The following is a 20,755-nucleotide window of genomic DNA, read 5'->3' on the forward strand; positions in this document are numbered from 1 at the left end:
CCCCTCTGGCTCTGGAGCGTCTCCCTTGGGGATCGCTGAAGAGCCGGCTTGATTGCCCTCTGAAAGAGCTGCCTGCTGCAATTAGGCCAACTCTGTGGCAGCGTCCCTGTGACAGAAGTGCTGGTTTAGCTGTAGCTTTTGCTGCTTTCTCTAAGATCCTCTGGCTCCTCTTGCAAGGAGCCACCACTTCTTCCAGCTTTCCCACAGACTCATAAACAGGAGGAATGGGGGAAGATGGGGAGAAAGAAAGCTGGAAGTAAAAGATTTTAATTTTTATTTATATAGCTAGAAGTGAAGGAGAAATGCTGAAGTTGAAGTAAAAAAGGTGAAGGAAAAACAGAAAATGTTATAGCAAACAACAAAAACAGAGAAGGAACAAATGGCCTGGCAGGAAACCAAAACTGAAACTGAGACGCCAACAGGGAAAGGAGGAGGAGCATTCAAATTAACCATAGAGATTTCCTGCCTGGGCTGCTAGAGTGTAATAACCCGAAGTGGTTACGTGCATGAGCTGGCTAGGAAAATTGTGTTTTCCACACTGAAAAAGGCAGCCAAATGGACTACTAAGCAGAGTGTCAGTCCTTTCAGAGAGGCTTTTCATCATGACAGAAACCCCAGTTCCCCACCAGCTGGCATGCTGGAAATGCAGTCGTGGCAAAGTACAGACTAGTCCACAGCAGTGGCGGCTGGGGCCCATCATTCGGACTGGCAGGATGGGAGACAAGGAGACCGACAGTAGCTGGAGCCAAATAGCACATACAGCCAGAAAAGGAAGAAGGCAAGCAGGCAGTGCCTGGCTGAGGGAGGACTGAAGTTGACGGGCAGCGCCCCATTCGCCCTCATGGACCAGCTCTTGCTGGCCCACAGTGAAGGTTCCCTTGAGCCCATCCAGCTGTCCTCAAGACGTTCCCTTTGGACATACAGCAACTGAAGGCAAAAACTGCTGTGTGGCTATCATGCAGTGCACCAGAGATCAGCTCTGGTGGTTTCTGGCTCTACAGAAGCTGCAGATCCTTTCCTAATTCTTCTTTTGCATTCTGGTTTAGGGCAAGCCCTGCTTTGGCTCTGCAGGGAGCAGAGGTAGAAGCCAAAAGGAGCCTCAGCAGATGAGACTGGCTCGAGCAATGGTTTGGAGGACTCATGGGGCTTACATGGAAAAGTGGAGGGCAGGTAACAGTTTGTTTTAGACATACCTCAAGGAACCAATCAATGGACTTCACTGGGTGCAACATGATGAAAAGTATGAAGGCATAAAGAACAATGACAGAAACCACGAAGAGATCTGTAAAGGAGACAGAGAAATGGGAGGGGGGAAGACATCATAACACTTGCAACTTGCTGCCGTTTCCCTTTGTAAAAGGATGAAGACGCGAGGAGAACATCTCCCAGAGCCTGTTTACCGAACCCTGGTGCCTGTCGCTGACTCTACAAGCAGGGGCTTCTCCTTCCTGCCAGCCATGCAGTGAAGGCAGGAGGGCATCAAAAACCCCACCCCACTCCTCTCCCTCCTTCATGGAGGCACCATTCCTCTGCCCTGCCCAATGGAAGCCTTCCAAGACCTAACTCTGTAAGAAGGGCACTGAAGCAGCTGGACCGGGCCACAGGGGGCCCCTCTAGTCCACCATCCTCTTCTCAGGGGCCAGCCAGATGCCCATTATGGGAAGCCCATAAGCAGGACCTGAGCGCAAGAGCAGCGCTCTTCCTCCCTCAAGCAGTTTCCAGCAACGGCCACCAATCCAGAGAGGAATTGTTTAGCAACCTATTCATTGGCTAATATTCTGTGATTTTCCCTGCTCCTTCCTGCACCTCTAACCCCACAGCATTTCCCCCGCTTCTGATTCAAGCAGTCTTACCAGCAGTGACGACAGCACACCACTGCTTCTCCTTACAGAACGCATGCTATTAATCCAAAGCAGCACCTCATCTGCAAGGGCACTAAAACCTGCTGAGTGTGGGAATGCCTGCAGGAAACGCTTTGCCATCCAACTGCTGCTACTGCTCAGATTGTGCTGCCCGGCACAGCCGCCCTCTCCACCCTCCCATCCAACTCGCCCAGCCCCACTGCCACCCAAGGAAGCACCGGAAGGGCACGTACAGTTTTTGTAGCAAGGCTGCCTGAAGGGCTTCCCTTTAGAAAAGGCAACGGCGACAATGAGGTACTGGAAGCTGGAGATGAAGAACACAGTCGTATTCTCGTAGTTCCTGATGTTGTGCTCGTCGTGAACAGACTCATTCTTGTCCTGCGATGCGTTGGCAAAGGGGGCTCTCGACACGTCACACGCGCTGCAACACACATGTCCGGTAACATGGAATTAGAGCCTGCCTTCCATCCCACGCAGAGGGGTTAATCAACGAGCAGCCATCTCTCAACTTGTCAGCCACCCTGTAGAAGCACCAGGCCGCCCATGCCCACAGAAAGCAGAGACACAAACACACCCACCCTCCCTTTGTCTCTCGGTAGCAAGAGAAGAACCTGTGAGGCCCAGGCTGCAGTCAGCCCAGAGAGCTGCTAGCACCTCCGCCCTACATTCTCTTGGTCTATTTATATATTATTTTGAGGGCTGCAACATTTAATTTATTAATATGTTAGCTCCATCAATAAAAAAAACATTTTTAACAACAACAGAGGTGCCCCAATTAATTGGACAATTTTTTAAATTCCTACTACTATTACTACTTCTAAAAGCTGTGGATGGCAAGAGGTACCATCTCAGGAGCAGCGATGGGCGATGTTCCTTGGGGGGTGGGGGGGGAGAGGCAGCGAGACCCACTGCAGGTGGAGCCAGAGATGATGATTGGCAGAGCCAGAACCTATGGCAGGCAGAACCTGCTCATTCTAGTTTTGTCCCCACCCTCCTCTCTGTTGAGTTCTACAAGGACAACTACGGATTATTATTATTAACAACAACAACATGGCCTGCCCTTCATCCGTTATAGAATTTTTGTAATGCTATAAACTGTTAAAACACATTACATTCACAAGAATAGGCAGGTCCTGAAAAAGACACCTCAAGTGCTGAAGGGTCTCTTTAGCACTTGCCAAAAGCTGTACAGCGAAGGTGCCAGGCACGCCTCTGTGCCTGAGGAGGAGAGGGGAACTAACTGGCAGGGCCACCCTCTGGGCTGGTAAGAGGGCAGGCAGGTGGGGGCTGGCTGAGGGCAGAGTGAGGAATACGGAATACACGGAATAATGGGCTCAAGTTGCAGGAAGCCAGATTTCGACTGGACATCAGGAAAAACTTCCTAACTCTTAGAGCCACACGACAATGGAACCAATGACCTAGAGAGGTAGTGGGCTCTCCGACACTGGAAGCATTCAAGCGGCAGCTGAACAGCCATCTGTCGGGAATGCTTTAATCTGGATTCCTGCATTGAGCAGGGGGTTGGACTCGATGGCCTTGTAGGCCCCTTCCAACTCTACTATGCTATGATTCTATGAGGTTCGTGGGGCACTGCTCCATTTGCCCCAATGAAGCAGCCTCCGCTGGCACCCTGGGCTCCCTTGGGAGGAAGGGCAGGGCACTAAATAAATAAATACAGAGACTGGAAAATGCCTCTTCTGAGATGGTGTCTCTCATCATCTAAAACAGAGAAAGTAGGCCTTTTACTTCTGAAGCATTTTTATTCCTTTGCAAAATGAATTGATTAACTCTTAGTTTCTCTCTCTCACTGTGTCCTCCAAGACATCCACTTATGCTGCACTCTGGAATTCCCCCTCTTCCTTCTGCCGCATGTGAAGCATCATCCATCAGATGTCTGGCAAAGACATATCGGACCCTGTTATCACTAAATGTAATTTTTGAAACCTGTTTTCATGATGCTACTTGACTGTTCTTTATGTCTGTACTTTGTACACACTTAGAGAATTTAAACATTCAGCTGTTCAAGAAGTGCTTTTAATGAAGTAATAATAAAAAGGTAGCAGACATGGATTACTTCGTTTTGTTCTAACGACCCAGTGAGGAAGCATTCGGTAAGTGACCCGATCTGATTTTTTATAAGGAAAGTGGGGAAAGAGGAGCAGCAATGCGCTGCAGCAGGCCACCCAGAGAGCTTCACAGCGTCGTAGGGACTGGAGCCAAAGTTTCTCACTGCATAACCCAACAAACCCTCCAGGACTCCTCAGTGTGTCAACCTTCAGCCTTTCCCAACCAGTGTGCCTCCAGATGTTGTCGGACCACAACTCCCATCAGCCTCAGCCAGCATTGCCAATGGTCAGGAAAGATGGGAGTTGTGGTCCAACAACATCTGGAGGCCCACTAGTTGGGAAAGGCTGCCTCAAGTGGTTAAACAAAGAAAAAAGATGACAACACATGATCCTGGAAGACACATTTCACTCTCTCTCTCACACCCCATTAAGATCTACCCAGAGCTGTTGCAGGGAAAGAAAAGAGGTGTGCACGTTGGCAGGGCCACAGAAACAAAGAAGCTCATCCATCCAGATACAAGGAAAGGCAGGGTAACCCACGGCAATTCTGCACGTTAAGGGCACGTTAAGGGCAAACAGACTCTACCCATTCCAAAGTGTAACTGGCATCTTATGTGAAATCCCCCCACTCCCCCGGCTTGACATCCTTTAGCGACTTACTCCGAGTGTGGGGTCCAGGTCTCGTACCAGGGCTGCTGCCTGACCCATAGAAATCCCAGGGTCTGGAAGCCAAGGCAGATGAGGATCTGAGACAGAACAGAGCACAGGAGGGCCCCCGAGATGAGACCGGCAGGCGGCCTCTGTGCCACAAGCTCCTTCCAGGCAGGATTGAGGCTCACTGCAGAGAGAGGAGGAGGGAAAAAGCAAGGCTAAAATGAAGACATGTCAGCAGAGCAGGCGAAATGGTTTATAAATTAGGCAACTTAAAGTGCATACAGTTGCCATTTTGACACAACGCTGCATGTCATGACAGGCTGGTAAGGAACTATGGCTACGTTGTCCGAGGCTCTGCTCCTCACAGCTAGAAGCTTTATTTGTTTTACTGGAACTGTGCACTAGAACTCGGCACGGGGCTGAAATCCTGGGTTTTGAAGCCACAACAGTCACTCACTCATTGCATCCATCTTTCTGATTGCTATTCTGGGGACATGACCACAGTCACGGGGCCCGGGGAGCCAGAAGGCGCAAAAGGGCCCTGGAAGCCTCTCGGAGCCAACAGAAGACAGAGCAAGGGGAAGCACAGCCGCTTCTGCAGGGCAATTCCGCATGCGGCTGGTGAAGAAAGGAGGCCTGCTGACCCAACCTGGCCCATTTGGAAAAGGCGGCCACAGAAAGGGAAGACAATACTCACTGGTGAAGACCACCACCAAAATTATTGCAAGATCGATGAAGAGGAACTGGAAATCTCCCAAGTTGCTCTGGATCTACAAAGAAACCACAAGTGGGATTTCACAGGGGATGACAGTAGGCTTTATTTACACTCTGACTGCCAATGAAAGTGTTGCTCTGGACCTGGGAGGTCACATCCCACCTCTGCTGCAGGATTGCTAGTGAACTTCAGCAAGTTACTTACTCAGTCTGGGGCCTACGCAGAGTAGACCCATTCACATTAACAGATATGACTAACTGGAGGTTCATTAATTCCAACGCGTCTACTCTGAGTAGGACATAGCAGAACACCACCTGTTTTGCAGCATTTGTGGCTGAGGCAAGAGAGAGAGACAGAACGCAACACACTCTGCGCAGGGTACGAGGCAAGAGTTTGGGGGAGACAAGGGGGTGGAAGTCAGAGCCAGAAACAGGGAGAGGAGAGGGGCTGCACCAAGACACTCAAATACTCACAGAGTAAAGGAGGGTGACAGTGACGTACTGGATAATACTGTACAAAGCCATGAATTTAAACACGCAGAAGGACGTTATTAGCGCAGCACGGCCTTCCCTGTGAAGACAAAGAAATCTGAGTGACACAATCCAAGCAAGCCAAGAGCTGCTCACCTGATGCAGGGCCTGGGGATGGAGGTTTTCTTCCTGAGCCTCCCAACACATTTCAGGAGAACTCTGCTCAAGGCTTAACGGGGCCAGCAGAGGACAGAGCGGCATGGACAGCAGAGCCCACCACATCCAGAGCTTGCTGCTAAGTTTTCATGTGCAACAAGAAATCCCACCTGCTGCAAGAGGGCAATCAACGTGAGTGTTGCTCGCTCATGGATGGCAATGGCAAATCTACAGGGCAAGTGAAGGCGTGACTCTGTTCTGCACCAGAGCTATTCCTTCCCTTCACATAGCAGGGGGTGGGAGATGGAAGGGGATTAAGGAGGCTGCTTGCCTGCCCAGGGCTGCTTTTGACAAGGTGATCCTGAGGGAGGCTCAGAGGGTGGTGACAAGGGAGAGGGCCTTTTCAGTGACGGATCCCAGCCTGTGGAATATGTTTCCCAGTGAGGTCCGCCTGGCGCCTTCACTGACTTTTTTTTAGCGCCAGGTAAAGACATACCTTTTCTCCCAGGCGTTTGATAGACTGAGATGATGTTTTGTTTAATATGCTGCCAAACCTTCCTGTGGGTGCGTTGGGGGTGCTATTGCTATTGTTTTGTTGTTTACTGTTTACGTTTCTACAGTACATTTTATTTTTGTTTTAACATTGTGTAAGTTGCTTGGGGACCTTCAAGGTATCAAATTACTATTAAATATAATAATAATAATAATAATAATAACAACAACAACAACACCCTACATATGTTGCATCCAATAGAGAAGTCTCTGGCCACGTGTTGAGACTTGCATCTTTCCCTTTCAAAATACTGTCAAGCAGGGACTAGCAAAAAGAATCAACCTCCCCCTTGTACTCTGAGGGAAAGGCTGGAATTTAGACTTGTGGGCACATATTATGCCACCAAGCACCACACAACACGCCTCTCTTTCCCAGAGCACAGAGACAACCTGTGGGCTTTGGGGGCATCCATGAATTTCCCGAGGGAACAGGGGACAAACAGCTTTGCCAACAGGGCACTTTCCCAAGGCGTCTTTGCATCTGGCATTCCTGCACAGGAGCACACTGTGCAACTCGGCAGCCAGCGCATGTTCCTGCCTCAACAGAGGCGGTTCAGCAAGAGAAGAGACCACACGGCTCATTTCACGTGACCTAAAAAACCACCGTAATGCCCTCAAGGGCTGCCAATGACAGGATGGCTTTCCTCATGAAACATTCTCTCTCTCTCGGGGTTAGGACACGTGGGTCGAAACTCCCCCTGTGATGGAAGAAAGGGCTAAAGACCATGTTATTAAAAGGAAGCAACATACAGCTGTGGATTCCAGGCACCGGCAACATTTAATTCAGAGCCCGAGAAGCCCAGCTTCATTTTCAGAGCGCATTTGCAGCAGCCCTGATTACCGTAAGGACAAGCCTGAGCCTCTGTGAGCAGCCCCTGGCAGTGGGGCTGCCCGGTCGGAGGGGCCCTGGGCAGAGGATGGGTGGAAGAGAGAGGAGACCCTTTTTCTTTCTTTTCTTCTCCAAAATGAAAGAAAAAGATCCCCCCCTTCTGTCTAGCAGGCAAAGAAAGATGCCCACCCCACTTCCTAATGTTTTCCTCAGTAGTTCTTCAAAGGTTTTCAGGCATGCTGGAGCCCGTGCGCACAACCACCTCGCTAACAACTGCTCAACAGAGACTAGGGAAGAGCCCTTTGTTCCTCCCTTCTCCCCCCGCCTGCCTGGCCGCTCTCTCCCTCCCCACACCTGGAAGCAGCTCTCAGTCGCTTTCCCTCCTCCTCACCAGGGGGCAGCAACACTGCGGCTGGAAGAGAGCTCCACACAGGTGCAGCTGCTCTCGTCAGCTCTCAGGATGCCTGCGAGACCCACACGGGCCTCAGAGGTACCCTGGGAAACGGGGTTGGGCACAACTCTCTGGAGCCTCGCTCCAAGCAGCAGGATGACTGCTCAGGAAGAAAAAATAAAAATTAAAGAACGGCAAAGAAAGGCAGCTGCCCAACTGCCCCCTCCCGCACCCAGGGGTGCAGGGCCAGCGACCTCAGTCCTGAGCCCTTTGGCACCTGGTGGAAGCTCAGAGGGCAGGCTGGGGGCTTTGGTTCGGGTTTGGCACTGAGAGCGTTGACCTCCAGCAAGGCGTGCAAACCTCTGCGCTTATCAGCCTGAGCAGCTTGACTTGTACCACCAAATGGTGGCCATTTGGGGTATAGGATCTGGGCAGCTTTGGTGCCGAGTTCACACAGCACTGACCGTCAGCCTCCTTAGAAGCAACGCAGTGCATCAAACCCTGCATTCCTTCCGAACGGGGCATGGCTTCCCCATCTCTGCCCAAGTCTCTGGGGCTCATCCAGGCCCCCCTCATGCCCATCCTGGTACCAACTCCCAGGGCCTGCGCAGGGACAGGCACCTTGGCTCAGGATCCTGCATGCCACCTTTACCTGATCAGGCTTGGCACACAGGAGATGCTGGGGGTCCGGGAGGTGAATGGAGATGCCACAGACGCCTCCAGCTCCGACAGGGAAATGCCACCATGCGCCCGCTTCAGCGCCTGCCCATTTGCAAAGGGAAGAGTTACTTCTGCTGTCAGAATGAACGGCCAGCTGAGCAGGAGCCTCTGGGAGCAGAACAAGGATACTCACCCCACAGTCATTTGCCCCATCGCCACACATGCCCACATAGTAGCTGTGGAAGGAGGGAAGGAGGAGAGAGTCAGGGCCCCACGGCACCTCACCCCAAATGCAGCCCCATCGTCCCTGAGCCACCTTCTTCAGCCCGACAGTTTGGGCAGCTTACACAGAGGTCAAGACGAGGCCTGTGCTGCGAAGATGATTTCAGGGCATCATTCCCAGGGAGAAGAGAAATCTAGACCTATAGATGGGGCACATCCGGAGACTAGTCTTTTTAAAACTTTAAATCTACATGCAAAAATAAAGACGATGAGATGCCAAAATCACTACCGCTATTCACTGTGATGTGAATTCCTGTGACACAAAAGTAATGCTGTCTGACATGCATTATGTGTGTGAGAAAAAGCACGCCAGCACTCCTGGGAAGAGATGGCAACCAGGAGAAAGCACGTGGCGAGGGCACTCCGGAGCGAAAGAGGCCTCCAGACTGGCCAGCCAAGTTCAGGCTGACCAGAGCCCTGCTGCTTCATGCTCCCACTAAGGGAGGCTGGAAAACCCAAGAGCGCTTGGGGGCTTTTTGCTTGGGGCCGGGTGGCGGGGGAGACTGCATTTCACTCCATGACAAGGACTGGCAAAGCAACAAGCCAACACTGCTGAACTGCCTGAGATGCCCAGCATATTTGTATCCCACTGTTTGCACAAGGAGCTGAAGGCATTTCACAACCAACGTCCTTCCACAAAAAATCCAAACTTGGGTGGGGGCAAGCCCTGCGGAGCCAGAGGGGACCAGGGTGCTTTGCATGGCCTCAAGCACCATCCGCGGCAGAAAGTGGGCAGCTGCAGCATTTCGGCCTGACCCTTCCGACCTGCCAATTGATCTTCAAGTCAACTGTGTCCACAAAAGGGCAGCTCCAGCTTAGCGTCCCGAGGGAGGATCAGACGGACGAGGTGCAGCAAGGAGCAGCGTGGAGGGCAGGAGCAGGTCTCTAAAAGACAGCCTTTTGTCCCAAGGGACAGACCGGCTGCCCATCAGCCCAGGCTGACGCTTGACCCACAGTGAGAAAAAACTGAAGGAGTGGACAGCCCTCTTCAGCCCAGGACTCCAGAGAGGGGATGGTGGTGGTGTCTGGGAGAGGGCTGGGCTTGGGAAGCTGGGAAAAACTGGAGGGCAGGGAAGCTTGGAGCCCTGCATTGAGCAGGGGTTGGACCCGATGGCCTTGGAGGCCCCTTCCCACTCAACCATTCCATGGTTCTGTTCTAGAGCAGTAGTAGCCAGAAGAAGCAGCTCTGTGCGAATCTTCTGGGCAGTGGAGGAGACCGCCCAGGCTGGCCTCCCTCACAAGGCAGACAGCTCAGCCACAGGGGATGCCCTCCCCATCCCCTTTACACAGACTCCTGGGCAGGAGTGCGCAAGGTCAGTGGCCTGACCGGCTGCCTAGAGGACTTCCAGGACCCCCTTTCCCCATGAAGCCAGGGTGGGGGGTGTTCCAAGTAGGCTTCTCTTGAAATGGCTGGTTCCGGAGACCATCTCTCCCTGGAATTCAAGTGGGCTCTCCGACACTGGAGGCATTCAAGAGGCAGCAGGACAGCCATCTGTTGGGAATGCTTTGGTTTGGATTCCTGCATTGAGCAGGGGGTTGGACTGGATGACCTTATAGGCCCATTCCAACCCTACTATTCTATGATTTTAAGGGCTCTTTAAGTTCTGAGACGGACTCATCCCGATGGCTGGCAGCACAGGCAATCTCTGCAGCCTACACCTGGGATAGAGACTTCCTTCACCCCGCTTGTGAGCCAAGCCATCCAACAGCTCCAGGCCAGCGTCCATTATCTTGTCGGGGTGACCCCAGCAACTGTCTTCCCACCAGAGAGCTCCGAGGATGGGACACAAAGAGGAGCAGAGCTGTCCTGAAAGAACTGCAGCCATCAGAGTCTCTCCAACACAGTTTTCTCTTTCAACCAAGTGACTTGCTTTCTTGTCTCCGTTCATTCCTTAACGGGGGGGCTCAGTACTGGGGCGTCAAATGATGGCCACTCCACGCCACCAGCGCAGAGCACCTTGGGCAGTGGTCACCTGCCTCACCTGCCCAGGGCAATCGTGTCTATTTTTAAAGGGCAAGCAGGGACCACTTCTCTCACTAGGTGGTGCTGTTTCTTCCCAACAGCAATCCTGACCTTTAAACCTTAAAACTACAGCTTCAAAGTTAAAAAGTTTATTGGACTGCCTTGAAGTCGATCCTGACTTAGGGCAACCCCACGAATAGGGTTTCCATGGTAAGCGGTATTCAGAGGGGGTTTCCCATTGCCTTCCTCTGAGGCTGAGAGGCAGTGACTGGCCCAAGATCACGAAGTCAGCTTCATGGCTGTGTGGGGATTCGAACCCTGCTCTCCCAGGTCGTAGTCCAGCACCTTAACCACTAGACCACACTGGCTCTCTACAGATAACTAGGTCACAGCAAAGGTCTGTCACCAGCCGCCCCCACCAGCAGCACAGAGGGATACTTACTCTACATTTTGCAAAGCCTCCACCAGCTGCGTTTTCTGCTCCGGGGCCATGCGAGCAAACACTGTGCCATGCAATACAAGCTGGAAAATGGGGGGGGGGGGGATGAGAGAGACTTCTTGTAGCAACAGTTGAACGGAGATCACAGAAAAGATCAGTGATCACGCAGTTAATAAATAATAATAAAATTTAATTTATGTGTCGCCTATCTGGCCAATGGCCACTCTAGGCGACGTACATGTAAACAGTTAAAACACCATACAGTAAAATACAATAATACAATATATGAACAGTACAACGATACAGGGGCGATAACAATACTAGTGCAGGGTAGGAGGCATTTCAATCATAAAAGTTAACCCTCCCCGGAAATCCCAAAGGCCTGTTGAAAGAGCCATGTCTTTAAGGCTTTACGGAATGTATTTAGGGAAGAGGCGTGCCGTAGATCTTGTGGGAGGGAGTTCCAAAGGGTGGGGGCCGCCACTGAGAAAGCCCTCTCTCTAGTTCCCGCCAATCTAGCTGTTTTTGTCGGTGGGATTGAGAGAAGGCCCTGTGTGGCTGATCTTGTCGGGCGGCATAATTGGTGGCGTTGAAGGCGCTCCTTTAGATAAACTGGGCCGAGACTGTATAGGGATTTAAAGGTTAATACCAACACCTTGAATTGGGTCCGGAAAACAACTGGAAGCCAGTGTAGATCGAATAACACTGGTGTGATGTTTGAGAAATTTTGACAGCATGGGCACACGTCTCTCTGGGAAACTTTAATTATGGGCAGGGCCGGCTCCAGGCATCCGGGGGCCCTTGGGCATCAGCTTGCCCTGCCCCCCCGGTGTGTGGGTGTGCGTGCACACACGTATGCGCACGCGCCCCCCCCAGCCCCCCTACCTGTCTAGTCTTTACCATTGCCCTTAATGAAGATGGTGGCCGCGGTTTCCCTAAGGGGAATGAAGCCTCCGCTGTCATCTTTGTTGATGGCACACGTGCATGCTATGCGCGCACATCTCTGCCATCATATAAGATGGCAGCAGCGGCTTCAGTACCTTAGGGAAGCTGCGGCCGCCATCTTCATTAAGGGCAATGCTAAAAAGCCGGCTGACAGGTAGATGGGGGGGGGCGTGGTTTGCGGAAGGGGAGCAGAGGGCCCCTCAGGGGCTCTTGTAGCTCTGGGGCCCTCGGGGCAGTGCCCAACCTGGCCGCCCTTTAGAACCGGCCGTGATTATGGGGGGAAATTTCTGCAATCCTTCTTGGAATCCAATGTAAGCCTCTGCTGCCTCTAAAGGATGTCTGAGCCAATGTGAGTGTATTAAAATGGAGTGAATTTGTAGTTGCCTGACTGGAAATGTCCCATTCCCGTCCATTTCAATTCACTCACACCAAGGATTGTAATGTTGAGACGTTCCATTTCTTGCTTGACAATTTCTAACTTTCCCTGGTTCTTGCTTCTCACATTCCATGTTCCTATTGTGTGCGTCGTACAACTCCGGACTCTCCTTTCGCATCTGTGCGCATCAGCCTCTGGGCTTCCTTTCGGCTTTGACCCAGCTGCGTCATTAGTCACAGCGCTACTCGTACTTGTCCTTTGTTCTTCCCCAGTAGCTTGATGAATGACTTCTGACCTGGGGGTCTCATCTTCCAGCACTATCTCGTGTTGCATTTTGGATACTCTGTTCATAGGGTTTTCGTGGTAAGAGGTATTCAGAGGTGGTTTACCATTGCCTTCCTCTGAGTCTGGATGCATCTTAATCTGGTGTCTCAGCTTTGACCATTCCGCCTTGGTGCCCCTGCTTGGAGTGTAGCCTCTTGGTCTAGACTCCTGACGGCCTTGCTCTTGGCTTCTTCAACACTCTCAAGCCCCCTCACCACGTTAAGGTGTGCATCCTAGAGGAGGCTTAGTGAGATGGCTTTAAAAAAGGATTTGACAAATCCAATGGAGGAGGAAAGGCTACAGGTGGCTGCTAGTAATCATGGAAGTGCTGAGCCTTCAGGTGTGAAGCCGTCTGAGGAGAGTGGCTAAGTGCACAAGGAGCTGTCGCCACGTGGCTGCCTTGCCTGGGCGCTTTCTGGAAGGACAAATGGAATCTCGGTGTTTCATGCAACAAGCCTTTTAAGTGGAGACCTATCCCAGTCTGCATCTGTGTCAGAACTGTTTAGTATGTTTTTTAATAATGTTTTTAACCCTTTTTAAGGTTGTTTTTAAAAATGTTTTTTAATGCTGTTTTGTTTTAATGTATTTTAAGATCTGTTTTTATGAGGTTTTAAAGTGTTTTAGTGCTTTGTTTGCCGCCCTGGGCTCCTGCTGGGAGAAAGGGCGGGATACAAATAAAATAAATAATAAATAAATAAATAAATGCAGCGGGCTACCACACAGCTCTCAAACGTAAACTCTGCCTTTTAGCTGGAATACAATAACTTGGTTAGCATTCAGCCTTTGGTTACACAACTAAGAGCACTGCTGGAACAAGACTGAGCTCCACGCTAATCTGCAATCAGCCCCAGCCAGCAGCGGAAACAGGAGGACACAGCGCTCAAGGCTCCAGCTCATACTGAGAGGAATCATACCATTTCAGTGTTTCTAAAATAAATACATAATAATCTGTCTTTCCATTTGAGACACAAATGGGAGGCACGGAGGAAATGCCCCCCCATCCAGCTGTTTGTGCACAGCAAGAGTGAAGAAGCGCATTAATTCTGTCTCAGAGTGTAATCAAAGCAGCTAACAGCATTCAGGGAGGGAGCCGGGGGCGGGGGGGGGGGGAGCCATCCCAGATACCAACCTTTGGGACAAGATCCTGAAAGTGCTCCTGGATCACCGCAAAGGACTTCCCGTTCATAGCAAAGTGGTATTTGGTCATTTGGGGGTCCTCAAGTCTCTCCTGGGCCAATTTAATAGGAATATCCTGTAACAAAACACAAAGGGTCATTGGCTCACAATGGAAACCGGCTGCTCCTTTCCTTTGGCAAAGCCTCTATTTACTGATATTTATTCATTAAATGTGTTAGTTGCGTTTCTTCACAAAAGAGAACCCAAAGAGACTTACAATCAATAAAAAAGTTAAAACTAGTATAAAAACTTAACAAAAGGTTAAAAACACATACATGCAACAGTGGTGGAACAACCCACCTCCCAACAGAGGCTAAACACCCAGCACATGTTTAAGACATGCTAAGGGGGAAACACCTTCTGAAAGAATGATGCTGGGGGCATAGAGAAAACCGCATTGGTTACTGGCTGCCTAGCAGGCTTGGGGAGAAGCCGCTCACTGGTGAAAGGCGTCTGGTCTGGGATGGCAAGGTGGGTTTGCAGCTGCTGAGGCCAGGAGATGCAGACTAGGCACTTGGGGCCATCAGACCAACCACAGCCCTTGTCCTCTCAGCCGTTGGCACAGGGGGGTGGACCCAGGCTGTGGTGAGCGCCAGTGTGTGTGGTCCCTGCCACCGTTAAAGAAGCAACAATGTCCCTACTTCTCAAAATCACCCGCACGGGACCCAGAGCTCATTGAGAGGGTTGTGCAGGTCCCTTTGAAAGAACAGCCATGTAGTCCGGGGCTGCTCTTAGATCCAGTGCTGGTAGCGTCTGTGGCTAAAAGTGCCTCCTCCCAGCTCTGGCTGGTTTGCCACTACAATTGTTCCTGGGCAGCGATAGCCTGGCCACAGTGATCCACTCTCTGGTCACCTCAACGCTGCACTATTATAATGTGCTCCACATGGGGCAGTCTACTGAAAACATCTAACCCCAGTCCTGCAATGACTGCACTGGCTGCCAATTTGCTTCTGAGTCAAACTCAAGGGGCTTGCCTCAACTTACAAAGCCCATTGGAACTTGGAACCTGAATCCTTGAAGGGCGGGGGCTTCTCTCAGATAGACCTGCCCATCAGTTACGACCTATGGCAGGACGCCCTTCCTGCAGGACCACAGCTATATGAAACTGAAGGGGGTGGGGGCATCACAGTTATGGAACTCCCTTGCCTCTTGAGAAAGGTTGTCACACAGAGGAGGGCCGGGATCTCTTCTCAATCATCCTAGAGTGCAAGATACTAAGTAATGGGCTCAAGTTACAGGAACCCAGAGTTCAGCTGAACATCAGGAAAAAACTTCCTAACTGTTAGTGGTGCGACAATGGAACCAATGAGCTCAGGAGATGATGGGCTCTCCAACCCTGGAGGCCTTCAAGAGGCAGCCAGACAGGCACCTGTCGGGGATGTTTTAACCTGGATTCCTGCATTGAGCAGGGGATTGGACTCGATGGCCTTATAGGCCCCCTTCCAGCTCTGCTATTCTATGATTCTACATGTATGGCCAGAGCTAACTCTGAATTTCTGGCACCAGCTGAAGATGCACCTTCTTCCTTCTGGAGTTTGGTGGGTATTAGTACTTGAACCTAATTTCCAAATGTATATTAGATTTTACTAGTTGTTTAAGAATGTGAATAGTAGATTTTTCTTGTGTTTTGTTAGATGTATTGTATTTTTAAAAAACTTTCTGTACCCTGATGTGAGATTGTTTTTACAGTGGACAATAAATACTGGAAACAAATAAATGAGCAATATTTCATTTGAAATAAAAAAATCAAACTTCAGAATCCATTATAATATTGAGATGATGCATTTTAATCCAAGGTACTTTGAGGATAACACTGTAACTCTATGATCAAAAACCTCTTAAGTGATTACAAAAGGAGCCTCAGCCAATAGGGTAGCAGATTTTTTTAAAAAATAATTTTTTATCCATAAGAACATAAGAAGAGCCTGCTGGATCAGGCCAGTGGCCCATCTAGTCCAGCATCCTGTTCTCACAGTGGCCAACCAGGTGCCTGGGGGAAGCCCGCAAGCAGGACCCGAGTGCAAGAACACTCTCCCCTCCTGAGGCTTCCGGCAACTGGTTTTCAGAAGCATGCTGCCTCTGACTACGGTGGCAGAGCACAGCCATCATGGCTAGTAGCCATTGATAGCCCTGTCCTCCATGAATTTGTCTAATCTTCTTTTAAAGCCGTCCAAGCTGGTGGCCATTACTGCATCTTGTGGGAGCAAATTCCATAGTTTAACTATGCGCTGAGTAAAGAAGTACTTCCTTTTGTCTGTCCTGAATCTTCCAACATTCAGCTTCTTTGAATGTCCACGAGTTCTAGTATTATGAGAGAGGGAGAAGAACTTTTCTCTATCCACTTTCTCAATGCCATGCATAATTTTATACACTTCTATCATGTCTCCTCTGACCCGCCTTTTCTCTAAACTAAAAAGCCCCAAATGCTGCAACCTTTCCTCGTAAGGGAGTCGCTCCATCCCCTTGATCATTCTGGTTGCCCTCTTCTGAACCTTTTCCAACTCTATAATATCCTTTTTGAGATGAGGCGACCAGAACTGTACACAGTATTCCAAATGCGGCCGCACCATAGATTTATACAACGGCATTATGATATCGGCTGTTTTATTTTCAATACCTTTCCTAATTATTGCTAGCATGGAATTTGCCTTTTTCACAGCTGCCGCACACTGGGTCGACATTTTCATCGTGCTGTCCACTACAACCCCGAGGTCTCTCTCCTGGTCGGTCACCGCCAGTTCAGACCCCATGAGCGCATATGTGAAATTCAGATTTTTTGCTCCAATACGCATAATTTTACACTTGTTTATATTGAATTGCATTTGCCATTTTTCTGCCCATTCACTCAGTTTGGAGAGGTCTTTTTGGAGCTCTTCGCAATCCCTTTTTGTTTTAACAACCCTGAACAATTTAGTGTCGTCAGCAAACTTGGCCACTTCACTGCTCACTCCTAATTCTAGGTCATTAATGAACAAGTTGAAAAGTACAGGTCCCAATACCGATCCTTGAGGGACTCCACTTTCTACAGCCCTCCATTGGGAGAACTGTCCGTTTATTCCTACTCTCTGCTTTCTGCTTCTTAACCAATTCCTTATCCACAAGAGGACCTCTCCTCTTATTCCATGACTGCTAAGCTTCCTCAGAAGCCTTTGGTGAGGTACCTTGTCAAACGCTTTTTGAAAGTCTAAGTACACTATGTCCACTGGATCACCTCTATCTATATGCTTGTTGACACTCTCAAAGAATTCTAATAGGTTACTGAGACAGGACTTTCCCTTGCAGAAGCCATGCTGGCTCTGCTTCAGCAAGGCTTGTTCTTCTATGTGCTTAATCTAGCTTTAATAATACTTTCTACCAGTTTTCCAGGGACAGAAGTTAAGCTAACTGGCCTGTAATTTCCGGGATCCCCTCTGGATCCCTTTTTGAAGATTGGCGTTACATTTGCCACTTTCCAGTCCTCAGGCACGGAGGAGGACCCGAGGGACAAGTTACATATTTTAGTTAGCAGATCAGCAATTTCACATTTGAGTTCTTTGAGAACTCTCGGGTGGATGCCATCCGGGCCCGGTGATTTGTCAGTTTTTATATTGTCCATTAAGCTTAGAACTTCCTCTCTCGTTACCACTATTTGTCTCAGTTCCTCAGAATCCCTTCCTGCAAATGTTAGTTCAGGTTCAGGGATCTGCCCTATATCTTCCACTGTGAAGACAGATGCAAAGAATTAATTTAGCTTCTCTGCAATCTCCTTATTGTTCTTTAGTACACCTTTGACTCCCTTATCATCCAAGGGTCCAATAGTCTCCCTAGATGGTCTCCTGCTTTGAATGTACTGATAGAATTTTTTGTTGTTGGTTTTTATGTTCTAAGGAATGTGCTCCTCAAATTCTTTTTTAGCATCCCTTATTGTCTTCTTGCATTTCTTTTGCCAGAGTTTGTGTTCTTTTTTATTTTCTTCATTCAGACAAGACTTCCATTTTTTGAAGGAAGACTTTTTGCCTCTAAGAGCTTCCTTGACTTTGCTCGTTAACCATGCTGGCATCTTCTTGGCCCTGGCGGTACCTTTTCTGATCTGCGGTATGCACTCCAGTTGCGCTTCTAATATAGTGTTTTTAAACAACTTCCAAGCATTTTCGAGTGATGTGACCCTCTGGACTTTGTTTTTCAGCTTTCTTTTTACCAATCCCCTCATTTTTGTGAAGTTTCCTCTTTTGAAGTCAAATGTGACCGTGTTGGATTTTCTTGGCAATTGGCCAGTTACATGTATGTTTAATTTAATAGCACTGTGCTCACTGCTCCCAATCGGTTCAACAACACTTACAAAGTATTAACAAAAACCACAGGTGTCAGGTGCCACCTTGGAAGAGGCATTCCATCTTCATCCCATAGTGAGGAGGGAAGGCCTCTTCTAGGATGACTGCTTTTGACACATAGGGACATAACCAACAGCCATGGGGTGGAATGTGTAGAAACACCTCCTCCTCTGCCGACTGTCCCTTGAACGCCTCTCAGGGCTCCAAGGAGCCACATTTCCTCCTGACATAAACCACAAGTGTCTTTCTCACTTATAACGCATGCCTCAGAGCTACCCAAACATGGGGGAAAACAAGTTGTTTCTGGCCCTTTCTGTGGCCCATGGAGATCTGCAGTTACCTCTGAGTTAATGGCTGGTGAGGAATCAGGGCCTTTGGCAAGGGCATCTGCATAATGCCAGTTGATCCTGGCTGTCTGCCCATCCTTTGGAGGTAGCGCTTCAGCAATGATCACCTTGTCTTGAGGTAGAATCATTCCACAATCCCTGGCCACAGAGATGGCAGTCAGCATATTATCACCTGTTAAGAAAGTACAGCACATTTCATTGAGCCTCCATTCTTCCTTCTGGGTTCCATTTTGCAGCCAGCAGACATCTGCTGCCTGGCCTCTCACCCGTCCCTCTCATTCCCCTCCTCCCCACCACTCTTGCTCAGCTGTTCCCTCATTCCATTTACAGTCTAACCTCTTGGCGTAGCCTTGGTCAGCCTGGTGCTCTGCAGTTGTTTTAGACTACAACTCCCATTATGCACAGTGTAAAGAGAGCCAGTGTGGCGTAGTGGTTAAGGTGTTGTTGGACTACGACCTGGGAGACAGGGTTGGAATCCCCACACAGCCATGAAGCTCCCTGGGTGACCTTGGGCCAGTCACTGCCTCTCAGCCTCAGAGGAAGGCAATGGGAAACCCCCTCTGAATACTGCAAGTCGGGATCGACTTGAAGGCAGTCCATTTCCATTTTTCATTTCGGAGAAAGTGAACAAAGAAAGTCTCTCTCTCTCATAATGCTACAGCTCAGGGCATCCAATGAAGCTGAATGTTGGAAGATTCAGGACAGACAAAAGGAAGTTCTTCACACAGCGTTGCATAGTTAATCTATGGAATTCACTCCCACAAGAGGCAGTGTTGGCCACCAACTTGGATGGCTTTAAAAGAGGATTAGACAGATATATGGCTATCGATAGCTACTAGCCACAATAGCTATGCTCCACAGTCAGAGGCAGAGGCTAGAAACCACAGGAAGGGAGGGTGCTCTTGCGCTCATGTCCTGCTTGCCAGCTTCCCATAATGGGCACCTGGTTGGTCATTGTGAGAACAGGATGCTGGACTAGATGGGCCACTGGCCTGATCCAGATATGGGCCCTTTTTATGTTCTTATCAGCATCGGTCAGCATTGTCCAGCTAGCTGGGGCTAATGGGAATTGTAGTCCAAAACATCTGGAGGGTACCATGTTGGCAAAGGCTGCCTTAGAGGGTTGGGGTCAAAGTGACCAGGAGTGACTTCACAGCCCTTCATTAAACTGGGCTCCAATTACCAGCCCAGTTTTGAACTTCTCCACTTTCCCCTTATTATTGTTGTTGTTGCTGTTGATGATGATAATAATACTATGTTGCACTTGCTAATTTTTAAACTTGGAATTAAATTAGACAGGACCTTCAGGGATCAAACCTGAGATCCTCTGCAGAAAAAGCTCTGCCAGTGAGATCTGTGTGTGGCTGCAGGCGGGGAAGGGGGTGACTCATGCACCAGCCCTTCATAAGCAGGAGCTGCTCCGTCTGTTTCCATTGTTACCTTTTCCACTGTGTTGGGAAAGGTTTGCACAGCACACACCTCTCTTGCTGGGTGACAGTCCTGGCCAGTGGCTACAGCCGGACCAGCCTCCACCACACACGCTTCCTACTTCATAGACAGAAAGTTAGGGAGAAGGTTCCTAATTGGACTCCGGTTCTGGGTAGGGGGATTTGGGAAGGGGCTGGTAGCGTGGGAGGGTGCCGTTCCCACAGCCCAACCATGGCTAAGCAGTTCAGAGCATTTGGCTGCAGAGGGCTGTACTAGAATGCAAACTCCAGCAACAGAGAAAGAGCTGCCGGCCAGACGTCCCGGTGGCCTGAAAGTGCTGTAGCAACTGCTCACAAACCTGTAACCATGACGGTCCGGATGTTGGCTTTATGCAAAACCTCAAGCACAGCCGGGGTTTCTTGCTTGAGCTTATTCTGCATTACAATTAAACCCATGAAATCCAAGTTGCCCTCAATGGCATCTCTGCAGCAACACAGGGGGAAGGAAGGGAGAGAGAGAGCAAAGACAGAAAGCTACAGTTACCTCCAGTAGGTGATTCACTGAAAAGTAATCAAGGTTAAGCAGCCAGGGGGCAGAGACGTGACTGGAAATGCAGGAGGCACCACATTACTCAGGGCAGTAAAATCCCACACAGACTGTGCAGAGTTCCAAAGGCCCTGTCCAAACCGGGTGAACAGACAGCGAAACAGCACATGAGATTATTTTATATTAATTGATGAATTATGTTTTACATGTGCCTCAGGGTGATTTACAAATATACAATACCATAAGAACAACTAAAAATAGTTT

At 49.6% G+C, this 20,755-nt stretch overlaps 1 protein-coding gene across 5 annotated transcripts in view; it reads right to left on the reverse strand.

Annotated features, from left to right (window-relative positions):
- Positions 1-20,755, reverse strand: part of ATP13A3 (ATPase 13A3) — an 83,479-nt gene that overhangs the window by 10,755 nt on the left and 51,969 nt on the right. For all 5 annotated transcript variants that reach the window (XM_061637645.1, XM_061637648.1, XM_061637646.1 and 2 more), the window contains 11 exons: positions 20,304-20,428; positions 18,511-18,689; positions 13,814-13,936; positions 11,043-11,122; positions 8,549-8,591; positions 8,348-8,457; positions 5,771-5,867; positions 5,280-5,352; positions 4,589-4,766; positions 2,096-2,283; positions 1,194-1,282 (listed from right to left, as the gene is read on the reverse strand). In XM_061637645.1, coding sequence (XP_061493629.1) covers positions 1,194-1,282; positions 2,096-2,283; positions 4,589-4,766; positions 5,280-5,352; positions 5,771-5,867; positions 8,348-8,457; positions 8,549-8,591; positions 11,043-11,122; positions 13,814-13,936; positions 18,511-18,689; positions 20,304-20,428 — 1,285 coding nt within the window. The remainder of the gene's footprint in view (positions 1-1,193; positions 1,283-2,095; positions 2,284-4,588; positions 4,767-5,279; positions 5,353-5,770; positions 5,868-8,347; positions 8,458-8,548; positions 8,592-11,042; positions 11,123-13,813; positions 13,937-18,510; positions 18,690-20,303; positions 20,429-20,755) is intronic.

The sequence above is a fragment of the Rhineura floridana genome, chromosome 7 (genome assembly GCF_030035675.1).
Source record: "Rhineura floridana isolate rRhiFlo1 chromosome 7, rRhiFlo1.hap2, whole genome shotgun sequence".
Lineage (NCBI taxonomy): Eukaryota > Metazoa > Chordata > Lepidosauria > Squamata > Rhineuridae > Rhineura > Rhineura floridana.